At 43.7% G+C, this 17,896-nt stretch overlaps 1 protein-coding gene across 2 annotated transcripts in view; it reads left to right on the top strand.

Annotated features, from left to right (window-relative positions):
• EML6 (EMAP like 6) overlaps nt 1-1,841 on the top strand; it is a 245,299-nt gene extending 243,458 nt beyond the window's left edge. For both annotated transcript variants that reach the window (XM_068232562.1, XM_068232561.1), the window contains exon 41: nt 326-1,841. In XM_068232562.1, the coding sequence (XP_068088663.1) occupies nt 326-350 (25 nt within the window). In that variant the 3' untranslated portion in view covers nt 351-1,841. The remainder of the gene's footprint in view (nt 1-325) is intronic.
• Nucleotides 1,842-17,896: the final 16,055 nt, after the last annotated feature.

Here is a 17,896-nt window from a genome sequence, read left to right as displayed (position 1 = left end):
GATGGAACACAGGTGCTCGGGAGAGAAGAGACAGGAAGGAGCGCCCGGCAGGAAAAGGTGTGCCGGTGGACAGTATGCAGCGTACACAGGACGTTGTTGCAAAATTGAACAATGCTAGCGACGGTCTCTCGACCAATGTTTCGATTGGGAAACTTTTGCCCCAACAGGTTTGATCCAGTTATCGAATCGGCTGGATATTGAGTAGTGTTGAATTAGGTAAAGAGTTATGCAGAACATTCATCTAGTTATCCAGTCTGGTAAATGGAGAAATGTGGTTGGCTGCCTTTTCTACATTATCATCGTTGTCTTTGTATTTTTCTTGCAGTGTTTTTGTCTGGAGATGTCTGTGAGGCAGAAAACGCTGGTCCCCTTGTCATCTGCTGCACACGTCCTTGTACAATGCTGCATGTATTCTGGTGTACTACTGTAACAGAACAACATAAGACTGTGATCTTGTTTGAGCTGAATTTAAATTATCTATTTTTTATTAGGTTTCTTTTTTAACCAAGAATACTTGGAAAGTTATTCCATCGAACCGTACATGCCATCAACCAAACATGTTCTCTTTAGCCTTTTGTTAATATATTTTTGATTTTCTAGAGATATCAAAAAGTTTACACTTTGGCCATTGATATTTGAGATGTGGATTTATTTTATGGAACGAAACAGCAGAAGCTGCATCCTTCGTGGAAATTGCACATTTTGTAAACTAACGAGAATTATCATGCTATTTTTGCATTTTCTATTTTACATAAGCCATGTTTGAAGCACTTGTACTTTTTGGTTTTCCAGTTGCTTTTTGTTTTGACTCATTAAGTGCCTTGATCTCTTTGTTATTGGCCAGCCTAGTGCCGTAGCATGCGGCAAGGAGCTCTTGGTTATTGGCCAGCCTCGTGCCACAGCGGACGGCGATGGTGCTATTCACATCCTCAACAATAGCGGCTTTACAGTGGGTGGAGTTTCGTCACTCACAGTCATCATATATGTAATTTGCTGTGTGAATGGTCACCTGGTCATTATTAAACTCCACAGGGCAAAAAATTATACAAAGTAGAGGCTGTAAAAGTGGATGTTTATTCCCCACCCCAAGTGTGTTCAGTGTCTTTTGCTAGTGTGTGGCTAATAGCAGAGAATTGTGTGAATTTGGTAATATAGCTTCTCATAATTAGGGGATAAAGGTCAAGCAAAAATATGTTTTTAATAACTTAGTAACTTTTGCTTTACCCTTTACTGTTGAACTGGTTACAGGATTAACTATTTAAGATTAGGCCACTTTGTAAAATCAACTCTCTAGCCTTCATCTCAAAGCCAATCTCCTGTATCTACCTATTGTAGGCACCCCAGGCTTACGGAGTTACAGCAGACGTCTTAGTTTACTTTTTCTGACACTGCTTTCTTTGGCCACTAGATGGTGACGTTTTGTAGGCTGTAGACATGATATTGTTCATGAAATGGGGGACTTGGCAAATACCAAGCTTCATAAGGGAGTAGATGCAGTAATGAAGAGAAACATTGGTCTAGTTTCTGTAGCCTGTCCACGGAGGGTGCCATCTTGGTACAGAGCTGGTATCATGTGTAGACAAAGTGCTGCCCCATCACCAGGAATTCATGACCGATTTACCATATTTCAGATGTGATGGCCTCCAACACCTGGAGAACCCTTGTCTCCTCCTCCTTACTGGACCAATGAAAGCAACACTATATATACTATAGTAGGTACAGTAGATACAGTATATTGTGTGAGGAACTAGTGTTAAATCACAGTCTGTTTCATGCTAAAGGTCTCTAGTGGCTTAAAGATTCTTTAGGGGTGGGTGAGGAGGCCTTAAAGAGAACCCGAGGTGGGTTTGAAGAATATTATCTGCATACAGAGGCTGGATCTGCCTATACAGCCCAGCCTCTGTTGCTATCCCAAACCTCCCTAAGGTCCCCCTGCACTCTGCAATCCCTCATAAATAACAGCCACGCTGCTGACAAACAGCTTGTCAGAGCTGGCTGTGTTTATCTCTATAGTGTCAGTCTGCTGCTCTCCCCGCCTCCTGCAGAACTCCAGTCCCCGCCTGCATCCTTTCCCTCCCTGCTGATTGGAGGGAAGGGACGGGGGCAGGGACCAGAGCTATGCAGAAGGCGGGGGAGCAGCTGAGATTGACACTACAGATGTAAACACAGCCTCAGAGCACGGCTGTGATTTATGAGGGATTGCAGAGTGCAGGGGGACCTTAGGGGGGTTTGGGATAGCAACAGAGGCTGGGCTGTATAGGCAGATCCAGCCTCTGTATGCAGATAACATTCTTTAAACACACCTCGGGTTCTCTTTAAAGCGTTGGATTATCAATGACTGAAATGAGAACTGTAGCACGGTTGTCTTCCAAGCATATTCCCCATACCTATGTAGACCTGCTGTGTGTCTTCATATGTGTCCTCATCTGTACAGAGCAGGATTGTGCGCCCCATAGCTGTAGCCTGATCTACCAGTTCATATCAGTCCTCTGTGCTCGCTGATAGGATACATAACCCAGCAGCACTCACCCATCCCAAGGCTCAGAGATAGTGGTCTGCATTCACATATAGACATGTCTATAGAAATGTATTATAGTAAACTGTTTGCACTTTAGAGTATATTAAACAGGAAAAAAAGAAAGTTAATATAAATATATAGAGACTATCTAATCAGAATAAAGTAATATATTCATATTATGTGTGATGTAACTTTTGGAACTTGTATTCCTTTTATTTATTGGAAAAAACAGATCTATTTTTAGTGTCAAAAAGTACTTTCTTTCAGCTGAATTCCAGGAAAGAGAAAAATAATAGAACAGCGCTGGGTATTTCCTGCCACACCTCATTATGGCTGTTGTTTCCTGCTGAAGAATTCTGCATCTCCATTTGTCAGTTTTCTGGACTGTCGGTGCCTTCTCAGCTCCTGATCTGAGGCCTGGCAGTCTGGGACACGCCCACCAATCCTTGTAGGCTATAGAGCATGCTATACTCGGGCTGTGTCTTTGGTGGGCATTGCTAGGGTGCTGCCTTCAGCATTGATTAGCAGCCTGGTGAGAGGGGGAGTGGCTATCTGCAGCATGGATGTATTGTGGCACATTATCAAAATATTTTTTTAAGCAATGGTTAATAGGCGCAGAGTGGAATAGGGAGTTTAAAACGAACAACTTCTCTGGAATTCAGCTTATAATAATGCCAAAAATCTTTTAGCAGGTGTGAAGAGGTGAAAGGAGAACTCCATGATGCATTTAATAAGTGTCAGTCTAATGATATCGGTTAGTTCAGTTAATGTACCAGAACTGTGTTGTAAACACAAGCTACTGCTACTGCTAAGGTCCCCTTATAAACATGATTGCACACATAGCTTTGTTCAATAAGAATTCTCTCTCCAGAGCCTGTGCAGTAGACAGCGCTGTCTGATGTCCCAAGGTGGGAGTCTAGTGTAAACAAACTCCTGTCTGACATAGCAGCTGTGCTGGGAAGATCATTTTCAGGCCCAGCGTAAAGCCTTGTACACATGCACAAAGACTTGAACTCTTGTGCAACAGTTCAGGGGCAAGTACTTAATAGACACGTCAATAGCCTGCATACTAGGGACGTGTACTGTTATGGAGGAAGGAAGAGGGTCAACAGCATGTTGGAGTGGATGGGGTGAGTATGAGAACAAGGCCCTCAACCGAGACCAGTCTGATCTCTTTCCAACGCATCGAGGCAGATTGGGTGATACTGTAGTCATGCCGTCTGCAACCATCTAGCATATGTAAAGTTTCAGAGTAGCTTAAATTAAACCCGAGATGAAGATGAGTGAAGGTTTCTTACTTACCCGAGGCTTCCTCCACCCCCTTGTAGTCCGCCAGCTTCCTCGCCATCCTCAGTCCCCTCTGTTGTGCTCCTGTGAAGGCCAAGATCCAGCTGGGTCCCAACTGTGCGCACCACCTGATTGCGCTCCCGTAGTTGGGAGCATTTTGTGCAAGTGCAGTTACAGTCTTAACAAGCTGCATATGCGCAGAACATTCCCGGCCATGTGCACCACCCAGTCGTGCTCCCATGGTAATGACCGTTCTGGGCAGTAGTCTGTGACCGAGTTGCTGACTTTACAGAGCTGTCAGAATGGAGGTGACCGGGAGGATGGCGAGGTAACTGATGGACTATAGGGAACTGGAGGAAGCTCAAGATAAGTAGAAATCCTTTCCTCCCTTTTGTCTCTGGTACACTTTAAACAAATGTGTCTAGCAAAAGAAAATCTTAGAAAAACAATGAAATATGCCTGTGTGGAATACAGCAGCATCCAATCCTTAGCCTTCTTATAGAATTCAGGGCATGTGTTAGAGCAGAGATCGAAGTGACATTCCTCCCACTGCCAGCATCAGAAGATGATGGCTACTTCTGCCAAGAGATATGTTCTATTAACTCCCATCACTCAGACTCATTGATATAGCATAGTCGGAGTCGGAGAGCTGACCAGAGGGAGAATTTGAGGGGAGTTAAACGTTTAGCTGTTAATATGGTCATGTGTAAATTCCTCATTGTTTCTGGTCGGTCCAATATCAATTCAAGGAGTTTTCCTTTAATATGTAATGGTAAGTAGAAGCTGTTAAGGGGCCCATACACTCAGCCGATTTTCTGGCCGATTGATCGTTTGAAAATCGGTTGGCCAATCGACCGATCGATGGCCGATTTCGATGGATTTCCATCGACCAGGCAGGATGGAAAATTTAGGTCGATCTGATGAGATTGCTTATCAGTTTGCATTGGCCTTAATGGAAATCTGATGGCAAAAAAATGCCATCAGATCGAATTTCAATAGATTTCAAACTGAAATCTATTGGAATTCTTTCCTGGTAAAAAATGTTCTAAAAACGCATCAGATAGATCATCAGATGCATTTCTTATCTATCTGCTGCCAATCTGACGAGTGTATGGGCACCTTAAGTCTCATTATATAAACCATGATAAACAATCAAAATCAAGCCATTCCAGACAGTTGCCATAAAGCTATACTATCCTCTTACTAAGGGTGTTAATATTAGGGGGTTAATCTATTCTAGTGTGTAGACAGGGATGATGAATGATTCTCAAAGTGAGAGGTGGGGGATGTCTGTATATAGCAGGGTAGGAATCTGGATTTAGACTACTTTATTACTCCAATAACAGTCACACATTTGTACATAAATCAATATCTCTGGACAATCTGGGAGAAGTCTTTTACACAATACAATAAAATGTAAAATTGTGCATATATGAGAGGGGAGTAGAAATCCAATGTGGATTCACTTCCTTAAAGGGAACCTAAACTGGGAAGGATATGGATTTTTCCTTTTAAAATAATACCAGTTGCCTGACTCTCCTGCTGATCCTGTGTCTCTAATACTTTCAGCCACAGCCCCTCAATAAGCATGCAGATCAGGTGCTCTGACTGAAGTCAGACTGGATTACTGCATGCTTGTTTCAGGTGTGTGATTCAGCCACTGCTGCAGCCAAAGAGATCAGCAGGATGCCAGGCAACTAGTATTGTTTAAAAGGAAACATCCATATCCCTCTCAGTTAAGGTTCCCTTTAAAGCTAGGATAAATGTATAAATATATTAAACGAGCTCCAAATAAGCCTGCTGATTCACAAAATAATCAATAGGATCCCTCTAAAGCAGGGGTGTTGAACTCAAATACAAAGTGGGCCGACATTGAATGCTGGGAGCTCATCACAGGCCAACCTCAATGTCTAGTGGCCACCTCCAATTCCCAGGTGTCTAATGGCCCCCCTACAACCTCTATACTGTTCCCTGGTGTCTAGTGGTCCTCCCTCCCCTATACAGTTGCTTTGTGTCTAGTGCTTCCCCCTATCTCCCCCATATGGCTTCCCTGGTGTTCTAGGGCTTCAAATCCAGTATAGCTTCCCTGGTGGTCTAGAGTGGGCCAAACATAATACAAAGTGGGGAAACCCCTTGGGTGACAAATTTAATGGGTCTAAGGGCCAGATTTGGCCCGTGGGCCGGAGTTTGACATGTATGTTCTAAAGTAAACTTCAAGGGAACTGGCCGAATAGTTTACTGTGTCAGAAGTTTACTACATCAGGATTCACCATACATTGTATATACAGACGCTTGGTCGTGACCTGGGGAACTGAGATTCTATAGTACTAATTCTTGAGTTGAGCTCAGACCCTTTACAATTAGCCAATGCACTGTATACGTTTGCTCTTCCCAACACCACTCCCTGCACACTGCACTAATCCCCAACCCCAAGTCATAGCTTTATGTGCGGCCTGCAAGGATGAGCGGGAAGAGTGAAATTCAGCTTTGCCTGAAGCAAAACATGGACAGTGGCAGAAGAGGTTAACTCACCTTGGTTGCCACCTCTGGCCTCAGCGCTCCATGCTGCTCTCCATCCTCCTGACACCCTTTCCACAGCTGTAAATAGAGGGAGGATGTAGTATGGCATGGAGCATTGTGGACAGCTGCGGCGACGAGGTGAGTTAACTTCTGCTGCCGCCTGCGTTCACCATTATTCAGTTCTGTGGTTTGTGTCCACCAACATTCAACGTCCCCTCAGGCTAAACTGAATTTTACTTTTGCCAACTTATCCTTAGCGGCCTTGTACAGAAGTATTACTTTCTACGTCTCGGTTACTGCCCTGTTTATACACAGGAAGCGGAAGCAGTACTCCCAGAACAGGAGGGGGTACAGTGACTGGTTATCAGACCAGGCCTATAGGTCACAGACTAACACTTTCACAAAGGGTTATGTGACAAAGGAGGGGAGTCAAAGGAAGGAAAGCTGTCTGACTACTGGTGTGTCACATGGTGTAAAACTCAGGCAACTGGAGGGTTCAGGTGGGCAAAACAAATGATATATTTTAACTGTATTACTGATTGGAGCCACTTTAAATATATTTGTAAGTTCCTTTATCCTTTCAATGAGTTCCTTTGGAACATCCTAGTAGACCAAAAATAATTAGTAGCATAATGATATTTGAAGCTTAGATGTATCAAGTGCAAATAATAACTTGCCATGGTTTTGTATGTTAATATTACTGATTGTCTTGATAGTTTATTTTAGTTTTTTTATATCCAGTGTGATCTATATCATGATTACATTTACATTGCTGTGCTCTGATGTAACTTGTACTATGTGCTCTGAAGTGCCCCTGAGGAGATGATGTGATTTGCAATACAATTCGTCTCATGTTGACTGTTGATAAATGCCTTACTCTATTTATCTGCTCATAAGTGTTTCTTGCTGTGTTCCTGAAAGGATGGCTGCTTCAGGCTGGCGTTGCTGTGGGGAGTCGCCCTCTGGCTTCCTGCATCTGCTGGTGACCTCATTGCAGAAGTGCTTGTAGGGCATTCTACCAGCATTGGGGCGCTAGTCTGGTGATTATAGATCATTGAGGGGATTAAAAAATACACAAATCCAGTTAATGGTTTACTTACCCATATAGGTGAAATACCAATTTGAATAGATTAGACCTGTAAAATCCAATCCCCCAAATGTTTTCCTGGATCTGCAAAGTCAGTCAGTGGCAGGAGTTGTGTTCTAATTCAGGAGTTCCCCAATTTGCTGATATAGTATAACCACTTGAGAACTGCAGTGTTAACCCCCCCCCCAATGACCAGGACATTTATTGCTTAAATGGCCTCTGCAGCTTTAAAGAGGAACTGTAACATCAAAACGTCCCCTGGGGGGTACTCACCTCGGGTGGGGGAAGCCTCCGGATCTTAATGAGGCTTCCCACGCCGTCCTCCATCCCTCAGGGGTCTCGCTGCAGCCCTCCGTGCAGCAGTGACGTCAATATTTACCTTTGCTGGCTCCTGCGCAGGTGCTCTGACGGCTGTCGGCTCCGAAGTAGGCGGAAATACCCGATCGCCGTCGGGTCTGCTCTACAAGTTTCCGGCGCCTGCGCAGTAGAGCAGACCCGACAGAGATCGGGTATTTCCGTCTATTTCCGAGCCGAAAGCAGCCACAGCGCCCCCGCTGGAGCCAGCAAAGGTAAATATTGAATCTACAGTCGGGTCTGTCGCCGGCTGTAGCAAGACCCCCGTGGGACAGAGGACGGCGTGGGAAGCATCATTAGGATTCGGAGGCATCCCCCACCCGAGGTGAGTACCCCCCAGGGGAGGTTTTTGATGTTACAGAGTCTCTTTAAGGCCAAGCTGCAAGGCCACACAACTCTGCACACGAGTGATTCCCCCTTCCCCCCTACCAACAGTGCTCTCTGTTGGTAGGGTCTGATCACCCCCAGGTTTTTTTTTTTTTTTTGGGGGGGAGGGGGGGTAAATATTTATTTTATAAAATATAGTATTTTAATTCATCCTATATCCCTCCCTCCGCAAGCCAATCAGTGTGATCAGCCTAAGCTGTCATAAGCTACAGCCTATGACAGCCGATCACTGTTTTGCCTTCCAGGGGGACAGCCGTGTCTCTTGGCTGTCCCCAGTACAGCGCTGTTGCAGATCGCAGCGCTGTACAAAGTAATTAGATGGTGGTTTCACCGTCTAACAGTATCCCGAGCGGCGATTGCCGCTCAGAGACTGAAGGCTGGGCAGAGCTCCGCCTCCCGAGCAGGAGATGTGCGCGCGATCTGCTAGCCCCATAGACGGCCGTTCACGCCAATGGGCGTGGAGCGGTTCTGGGGCTGCCAATTGGCGTGGAGCAGTCGGCAACAGGTTAAAGTGAACCAGAACTGACAATCTCTCGGGAGTCTCACATTGGTATTTTACATTGAAGGGAGTGTTTAAATGATACCCGAGGTGCCAAGTGACATGATGAGATAGACATGGGTATGTACAGTGCCTAGCACACAAATAACTATGCTGTTCCTTTTTTTTTTTTTTCTTTCTCTGCCTGAAAGAGTTAAAGATCAGGTATGTAAATGGCTGACTCAGTCCTGACTCAGACATGAAGTGACTACAAAAACAAAAGACCGAGCCCAAATGGTGCGGTATTTCAAAGCAATAGAGACAAAATAGGTGGAAAAAGTTATACTCACAAACATGGATTGCCCCTAGGCACTCCATATGCCGGTGGGGAGAATTAGTACCTGACCCCACTCAGGTATAAGATGTCGCTCTCTGTAGAAGGAAATTAGGAAGAATCCTTGCCACTATAGGTGGATTGCATTGTGATAAGGATAAGAACCAGAGGCGCCAAAAAGAGTAAAAACAATGTTAAGATTAAAAATTGGGGGGAGACGTACTCGCCACCCATCAAACAGACCAAAAACCAATAGAAGACACAATGTCTGGTAAAAAATTCAGCAATTTATTAGTACTCCCGGGTGTACGCGTTTCACGGGATTATCCCGCTTCCTCAGGCAATCAAACAGGAGCACAAGCAGTTGGGGGTCTGGAACGAGCTCAGCTGAGGCGCTGAGCTCGTTCCAGACCCCCAACTGCTTGTGCTCCTGTTTGATTGCCTGAGGAAGCGGGATAATCCCGTGAAACGCGTACACCCGGGAGTACTAATAAATTGCTGAATTTTTTACCAGACATTGTGTCTTCTATTGGTTTTTGGTCTGTTTGATGGGTGGCGAGTACGTCTCCCCCCAATTTTTAATCTTAACATTGTTTTTACTCTTTTTGGCGCCTCTGGTTCTTATCCTTATCACATGAAGTGACTAGTTTGCCCCTCACTGATAAGAAATTCCAACTATAAAACAATTTCCTAGCAGAAGAGATAAAAAAAAAAAAAGGTCAATAGTCCATAGCTTTGGACATAGTCTGGCATACTTTAAGTTTTATTTTAACGTTTAAATCTACTTTTTACTGTTTAATGAATGTGTCATTGCGCAAAATCAAAGTCATTTTCAGGAGAAGGAAGATAGGTACAATTGTTTAATTTCATTAGTTTATTTTCACCTCAGGTGTCCTTTAAGTGCACAGTAGCCATGTCTTTGTGAGATAAAATTTGGTTCATCCAGTTTCCAACAAAAATTATTAAATAGCTTTTGAGCTTTTCAGTCCCATCAGGATTGGTTGCTCAGACAAATAAGTGTTTTGGCTTCTACTCACAATTCAGGAAAGCTGAGCTGCATTTGAGTGCCTCATCTCCATACATAAAGTACTAGTTTATTAACCTTGCAATGAAAAAAAAAAAAGAAATGAACACAGCAAGTCCTAAACAGGCTTTGTACTCTGTGTACCCACATTTCCCTCATGTCACTTCCGGTGTGCTCTTAAATATTCCTAACTGCATTCTGTGATCTTCTCTTTATCCATCTCCCTCACAATGTGAGTGTCATATTGATGCCCTCAGAGGCTGCTTTTGCCTCCGTCTAACAGTACTGCTTCCTGTCACGTGACCAAATTTGTAAACTAGATTTATGCTGCAAAAGCCTGATTGAGACAAAATGGTAACATTTTTGGCACTGCAGATGTTAGATTTAGATGGGGGCCTGGAAAGCACAGGTAGGAAGCAGAGCCAGATTATGCACAAGGTAAATTAGGTAGGTGCATAAGTCTTGGCAAGTTGACCCCAGCCCTATCCAACTTACAAAGCTTCCATTTTACCTAAGACCCCATATCACTTTAATCACACTCTGAAAGAAAGTAGCTATTTTGCAAGCTAAAATAATCCTACAGCAACTTTTTTTAGCTATTGATCATCACTGAAGCACTTTGCAATGCCTACTAGAATGCATGTGGCCAGCCAGGACTTTCTTGCCTAATTTTTGTGCAAATAGCTAAGCGGTCTCTTGAAAACTTTGCAAGTTCTCTGACCATTGCCTCCATAATCCAGATTACAGAACCCCTCCCTTCATCCTGCTTGGTTATCTGAGCTGTATATGACCAGAGCCAGACAGGAGCACCACAGGGAGGGGAGTACTGATTACTGCACATCAGTGATGACCGTCAGGAGATGACTTGAATTTTTCAAGTAACTTGCATGTTTCAAATTACCTGCAGGCAAGCCAAAGTGGGCAGAGACAGCCCCTCAGCCAGTCTGTGCTGCATACACCGGTTATAGTGCATGGAATGGCATATACAGTAGACTGATAATATGGTGATCACCTTGTTTGCTTATGTCTTAATATAAACCATACTGATTGTAACTTCATTAGAAAACCAGGATGAGGACTCAGTGATGGCAGACATAGCAGAATCCATTACTCTGATGCAGGGGGTCACTCCCTACTCTGTACCATACTGTAAATTGATAAATTGTGATATCAATGTACAAAATTATTTTTAAATCATTCTCTGTTCAGATATCAGAACTGAATTTTGTGGTGAATAAATCCAGTGTTGATTTTTTTTTTTATTGCGTTTTGTGTCTTCATTTATCTGGTCAAGTTTGGGTGTCATCCACACTGAAGCATTATACTAATGATTTCAGCGTGTCTGTAAATTGATAGTATTTGAATAAGGGCTAGAGCAATGCAAACCGGTAGTGTTCACACTGTGGCGTTCACCATCCCTTAGCTGAAATCACAAACATGGTACATGAAGCATTTGTTTTTTCTTTGCAATTTTGGAGCAATTGCTCCAAAGAATCACAAAATTCAATTGCTCCAAAATCACTTTCCTGTACAGTGAAAATCACTTTGCAAAGCGCTAGTAATTTTGCAATTCCCAGTGTGAATGAGGCTCAATAACTGCAGTACTTGGGTGGTGTTTATTGTAAGTAGCTGCAGGTCCACATTACATAGGCCTCATGCTTGGCTGCTCTTCAGGGCTGTGAAGTTGGAACAAAAATCATCCAACTCCCCAGTTATTGAAATCACGACTCCACCGCTCTGTGGCTTAGGACTCGTTTCCATTAGGAGCAGTGTGGCTACATAGCCGAATCGCACCAGAGGTGTGCTGAAACATGCACGCCAGTGGAACAGTTTCCACTGCGTGCATGGTGTGCGGAGCGGTGTGATCCAAGAATCTGCAGCATGCTGCAGCTTTTCGCACGGCCGCATCCGCCCACAGCCATGTCCCATTTCCTCAATACACTTGATACGGAAGTGATGTGGCCGGCAGCAGAAGTGATGTGATGCGGCTGCGTAGCCACACTCGCAGCACTTCGCAAATGGAAACTTGCCCTATGGCCTCTTTTCCACAAACTGTTGATCTGTGTGCTCAGCAAGCAGTTACCAGGCAGCAGTGAGCAGTTATGCAAGTTTGAGAGGCATTTCACTGCCTATCAACAGTCCATAGAAAGGAGGCCTTAAAGAGAACCTGTACTGAGTAAAAATATTTTAAATAAACACATGAAGTAACTTCAAATGAACATTACATTGTTAACTTGCCATCAGTTCCTCTCAGAAGCTCACCATTTTCTTCTGACAATATTTTGTCAGATCTGAAATATATCAGTTGCTGTCAGTTATAGCTGAGAGGAAAACTGATGTACCAGGTAATGTCCACGTTTCCCTATGGCTCAAGTTGCCAATGTTAGTTTAACTGTGTGCTGACCAGAAAACTGTTATGGGTAATGGCCATTTTCAAAATGGAGGATGGAAAATTCCCTCGATCACAGTGAACAAATAGGACGCGGGACAGGAGAAAGACACTGAGGAGTAGACTACATGGAAGTTAAGTATGACTTGTGTATGCTTGTTTTGACTTAATTTTCAGTACAGGTTTTCTTTAATGATCCTCCTGTCACTATCCAGCTCCAGATGATCCTACCAACCAGGACTTTGAACAAGGAGTGCCATTAATCTAGACATGTGAGAACTGCCCCTCTCTGCCACCTTTCTCTATAACCCTCCCCTCACATCTCTATCTTACAAACGCTCTCCCTTTATTTACTACCCGTCTCTCCCTTACAAATTTCATCTACTCCAAGCAGCAGATTGAGAACTTTTGCTAATAATAAGCTAATATTGACAAGATGTGCAATGCGGAGACTCAGCCTCACAACAATAAGTACTAGTCTAAGGATTTACACACTTGTACAACCAGGTTAATGTAGAGGTTTTTTTTTTTTTTTTTTTATCACCTAAAGGTTTTTTGTAATTGCATTGTGCAGATTATAGTTTATTGAATGTAGGAAATGTTTGATTATGGTCTGTTTTCTTTTACATCGTGGCCTCTTCACCACTTGATCAGTATTGGAGAGCAATGTAAGTGCCGTTCACTGCTGCTACCACCTGCATTGCACACAGCACACAAGTGGGGAGGGGCCTAATAGTACTCCTTATCCATTCCTCTAAAGAGGGGACTTTTCTTTTTTTTCAGCTATTCCCCATGTAAATCCTCCTTAACTTTAAAGGGACACTGAAGTAAAAAAAAAAAAAAAAAGATGAATTAATTGGTTGTATAGTATGGATACTTACTAGAACATTAGGATCAAAGAAAATATTCTCATTTTTATTTTCAGTTATTTTTTTTACAACATTGCATCATTCTCTAATATTTGAAGTTTACACACTACTCAGCATTCTAAATGATTTTACAGAGCAGTTAACTTTTGAACTGTTCTCAGCAGGGAACAAAAACAATACAGTGCCAGACACTTGAGATAATAAGCTTCAGAAGACAGAACTCTGCAAGTCATGGAGCTCAATGGATCTTTTGCATAAATAAAAGCTGGAGTTTAACTCTTCCTGTACTAAAACATTAGACTTATGTCTCTGCTACCTACTGTTTTATTTCTTAGCTGTACTACACATACAAATCATATAAATTTTTTCGCTTCAGTGTCTCTTTAAGTAAGCATCTTCACTTGCACAAGATTCATATAAACACCCTTTTTGAGGAAATTTTACAATAGTTACAGACGCCTTTAACCACTAATACTGTATTGTTCACTTAATTTTTTTAATTTTATTGTTTATGTTACGCCACTTCGGGTTCTGGCCGGCCAATGTTAGAAATGTTATGTTTACGCTGTCTCGCTGCGGTCAGCCGGCGGCAATGTAATAGATGAAGCCGCCGGCTTTCGCACTGCCTCTCTCCTCCCCCGCCTCGCTCCTCTCCCCGCCTCCCATACAATAAGTAGCAGCCGGCGGGGACATGCAGCCGGAGAGTCGTTCGTCGCGGCAGGGGCAGCAGAGCGGGGAGGTTGCAGACATTGCTTCTGCCAGCACCCGCTCTGCAGGAACAGCAGGATTCCCCTGCCGCGACTAACGACTCTCGGGGACACGCGTGTCCCCGCCGGCTGCTACTTATTGTATGGGAGGCGGGAAGAGGATGGTTGTCATAAATTTGGCCGCAGCGAGACGGCGTAAACATAACATTTCTAACATTGGCCGCTGCGCTGCGGCCACTTCGCACATTGGCCGGCCAGAACCCGAAGTGGCTGGCCAGAACGCGAAGTGGCCACACTTCGGGTTCTGGCCGTAACATTTACACCAAATAACCCTCAATAAGATTTTGTATTCCATGTAAACTAATTTCAACACCTGCTAAGAATTATGTTCTCATACACAAAACCTTACAATTCAAATAGTGTACTTCGATTTTATTTCACTCTGAGAAAAATTAATTTTATGCTGGGAATACACGGTTTGTTTCTGGCACTCTATTCTCCTCTCGATCATTTTTGCCGCTCGATGCTGCAGTCTATTCTATTAACCTCCGCTCGTTTTCCATATCTTTTTCCATTCACTCCCATCAAAAAAATCGAGGCTCGAAAGGGAGATCGGACATGTCAGAAATTATCTAATCACCTAAAACACAAACGTGTATTCCCAGCATAAGGCGATTTTAAAATAGGCTTAAAGAGAACCCGAGGTGTGTTTAAAGAATGTTATCTGCATACAGAGGCTGGATCTGCCTATACAGCCCAGCCTCTGTTGCTATCCCAAACCTCCCTAAGGTCCCCCTGCACTCTGCAATCCCTCATAAATCACAGCTGTGCTGTGAGGCTGTGTTTACATCTGTAGTGTCAGTCTCAGCTGCTCCCCCGCCTCCTGCATAGCTCCGGTCCCTGCCCCCGTCCCTTCCCTCCAATCAGCAGGGAGGGAAGGGATGCAGGCGGGGACTGGAGTTCTGCAGGAGGCGGGGAGAGCAGCAGACTGACACTATAGAGATAAACACAGCCAGCTCTGACAAGCTGTTTGTCAGCAGCGTGGCTGTGATTTATGAGGGATTGCAGAGTGTAGGGGAACCTTAGGGGGGTTTGGGATAGCAACAGAGGCTGGGCTGTATAGGCAGATCCAGCCTCTGTATGCAGATAATATTCTTCAAACCCACCTCCGGTTCTCTTTAAGCTGTAAATCCCAGAAATGTGCAGCGCTACTGACACCGCACATGTGTGCGCGCGCACACACACACACGAAGATTAACAGAGAGGACTTTGATAGGGCAGTGCAGAGGTAGCAGTAGCATCGCGCTAACCAACATACAAGATCTAATCTAGTGTTCAGTGTTGTAGGGCAAGAAACAATACCTTATCTGGGACATACTGATAGTTTGCCAGTAAATTGCAGCATTCAAGGTGGTTACAGCTTTTAAATTCAAGTTTCTTAATTGTAATCTTTGAAAATCCAAACCAGCCCACAATACACTGATCATTTTTATTCCTAAAAATCTATCCAAATTTTCCACCCCCGAGGGAGGGTGGAACATTTGGTTGAATGTCTGGCCACCTGAAGGTCTTTCCATAATAAATTCTTATATTTTTATTATCCAAGTGGTTGTGGAGCACTCCTTAAAGTTCCAGGTGGATGTGTCACAGAAGACCCGGCAGCACCATGGATCATAAATTAATCATGTGGAGAAACCGGCACCATCCAGAGAGTATTAAATATATACTCTCTATTATAGCATATTGTAAGTACATCACAATATAGCAATGTTGCAAAGTAAGACTGCCTTTCTCAAGCCGTGCTATATATTCTTATTAACCACTTAACGAGCACCTAACGCCGATAGGCGTCGGCAGGCCTTGAGTGGTATAGCATGGAAACGGCCGCTCGTTCAAGCGGCCTTTCCATGCCAATTCACAGAGGGTGCCTCTGTGAACAGTGTGCGAGCCGCCAATCGCAGCTCGCATGCGTAAACACGCGGGAACAAATCCCCGCTGTTTACATTAATGCGGTGCAGCAGCGCCGTAAGGCAGATCAGCGATCCCCGGCCTCTGATTGGCCGGGGATCGCCAGCATCTGATAGGCTAAAGCCTATCCTATCCGGCGCAGGGAGAGGGAGGGAACGGCAGAGTGGGCGGAAATCGCTGGTAAAAAGCAAAATGCAATAACAGCTGATTTCAATTGATTCATTTCCAAGCAGCATGCAATTTGGAACAAAATTTACAGAAAAGATGCAGCCTGGAACTCAAGCACTGCAGCTACTGCATTAACTCAGCAGACATCCTTGCTGCTAGCTGTTTCTACACAGACTCCAGCAGGAAGGACGCCCATTCTTCTGGGCAGACTATTTTATTATTTCAGGGCTTTCTGCTGTGCAGGTATGGCAGACAGAAGGGGGTCCTGGCAAAAATAATCTCTGAATTTGCTACCAGGGTTCCCATTGGTCTTTTGAGAATACTGTAACATTGCAATGAATTTTGGGAATTTCCATTGCTCAGATCAAACTGTTTTATAGAGAGGTGAGGAGAGACAAGTAGCAACCAAGCAAGTGAGGCAGGGAAAAGAGACACCATGTGCTTGCTCAGTTTAGCAACAGAGGACACCATGGGGCTGCTTTACACACCCTAGATTCTTGGTAGAGTCTGCTTGTATAAGATTATTCTAGAACAGTGATGGCTAACCTGAGCACTCCAGCTGTTACAAATTTTTTTCAAATCCCATCATGCCTCTGCCTCCCCGAGTTATGCTTAGAGCTGTCAGAGTATTGCAATGAACCATGGGACTTGTAGTTCCACCACAGCTGGAGTGCCAAGGTTAGCCATCACTGTTCTAGAATGTGTACAAGGCTTGAGACTTCACAGAAAGGAAAAGTGTGATGTATTGATTAGCTGATTTACAGAGAACACATCATAAATGTAGGAGTAATGCTGTGACACTCAGTGGTAAGGATTATGAAAGCAGAGGGAGGAGTAAGGGAAGTGAAGTCACAGCACTGCTATATATTATATGCTGGTTAAAAAGGAACGATTCCTAAATAGTCTGCTAAGGGCCCGTACACATCCAATTTTGACTGGCCAATGTTGCAGCATGTACTATGAGAACCAACAGATATTGAATAGAACAGGTAAGCTCTCATGCAATTGGCCAATCATTAAAAGGGAATGAATGATCATTTTTAACTCCCAGGGCAGCATAATAGCAAATTAAAAATGCATGCTAAAAATGTGGCTCTGAAAAAAAACACTCATATTTTTACATTTAAGGGTTAATTACAGGCAGCATTCTTCTACTTCCTCAAGCAGCAGAAAATTGAAGGCAATTAAAGACTCTTCTAATTAGACAATTGCCCACAAGCTAAAGCCTAGTACACACTAGCAATTTTGATTGGCCAATCATTGGTCAATTTTACCACCTCCATGTAGTATGACCATTTACCTATATAATCTGCATAGAATTGAAAATCTGTTTGGCCCTCATACTACATGGAGGTGGTAAAATTGACCAATCATTGGCCAATCAAAATTGCTAGTGTGTACTAGCCTTAAGATAAAACAGCAAAAAAACTTCAGCATTAGAGAGGGTGGATGAGGGGGAAGCCTGTGCTTCAAACTGATAAGATAAGTCACACTAGATGAACTTCACACCAACCCTGGATAATGGCAGAGAAAAGGGAGCAAGGAGGGTTAACTTCTCAAACATGGCAGCCCTTTCAGCTATTTGAAACCACAGGCTGCTAAGATCCCTTTAAATGCGTGTAGGCACCGTTAAGATCACTTGGAAGGGGAAATGGGGTATGTTGGGCATCAATCAGTTCATCCCAATTTTACTGATCAAGGACCTGGTTACGTATTTAGGCTATAAGTTTCCTTCATTTTTAATGTCATTCGGAAACCAAAACCAGACAAATAAAGCCAATAAACACAGCATGGACAGCCTTACAA

The sequence above is a fragment of the Hyperolius riggenbachi genome, chromosome 4 (genome assembly GCF_040937935.1).
Source record: "Hyperolius riggenbachi isolate aHypRig1 chromosome 4, aHypRig1.pri, whole genome shotgun sequence".
NCBI lineage: Eukaryota > Metazoa > Chordata > Amphibia > Anura > Hyperoliidae > Hyperolius > Hyperolius riggenbachi.
Note: the sequence above shows the minus strand (reverse complement) of the source record. Positions and strands in the feature narration are given on the sequence as shown.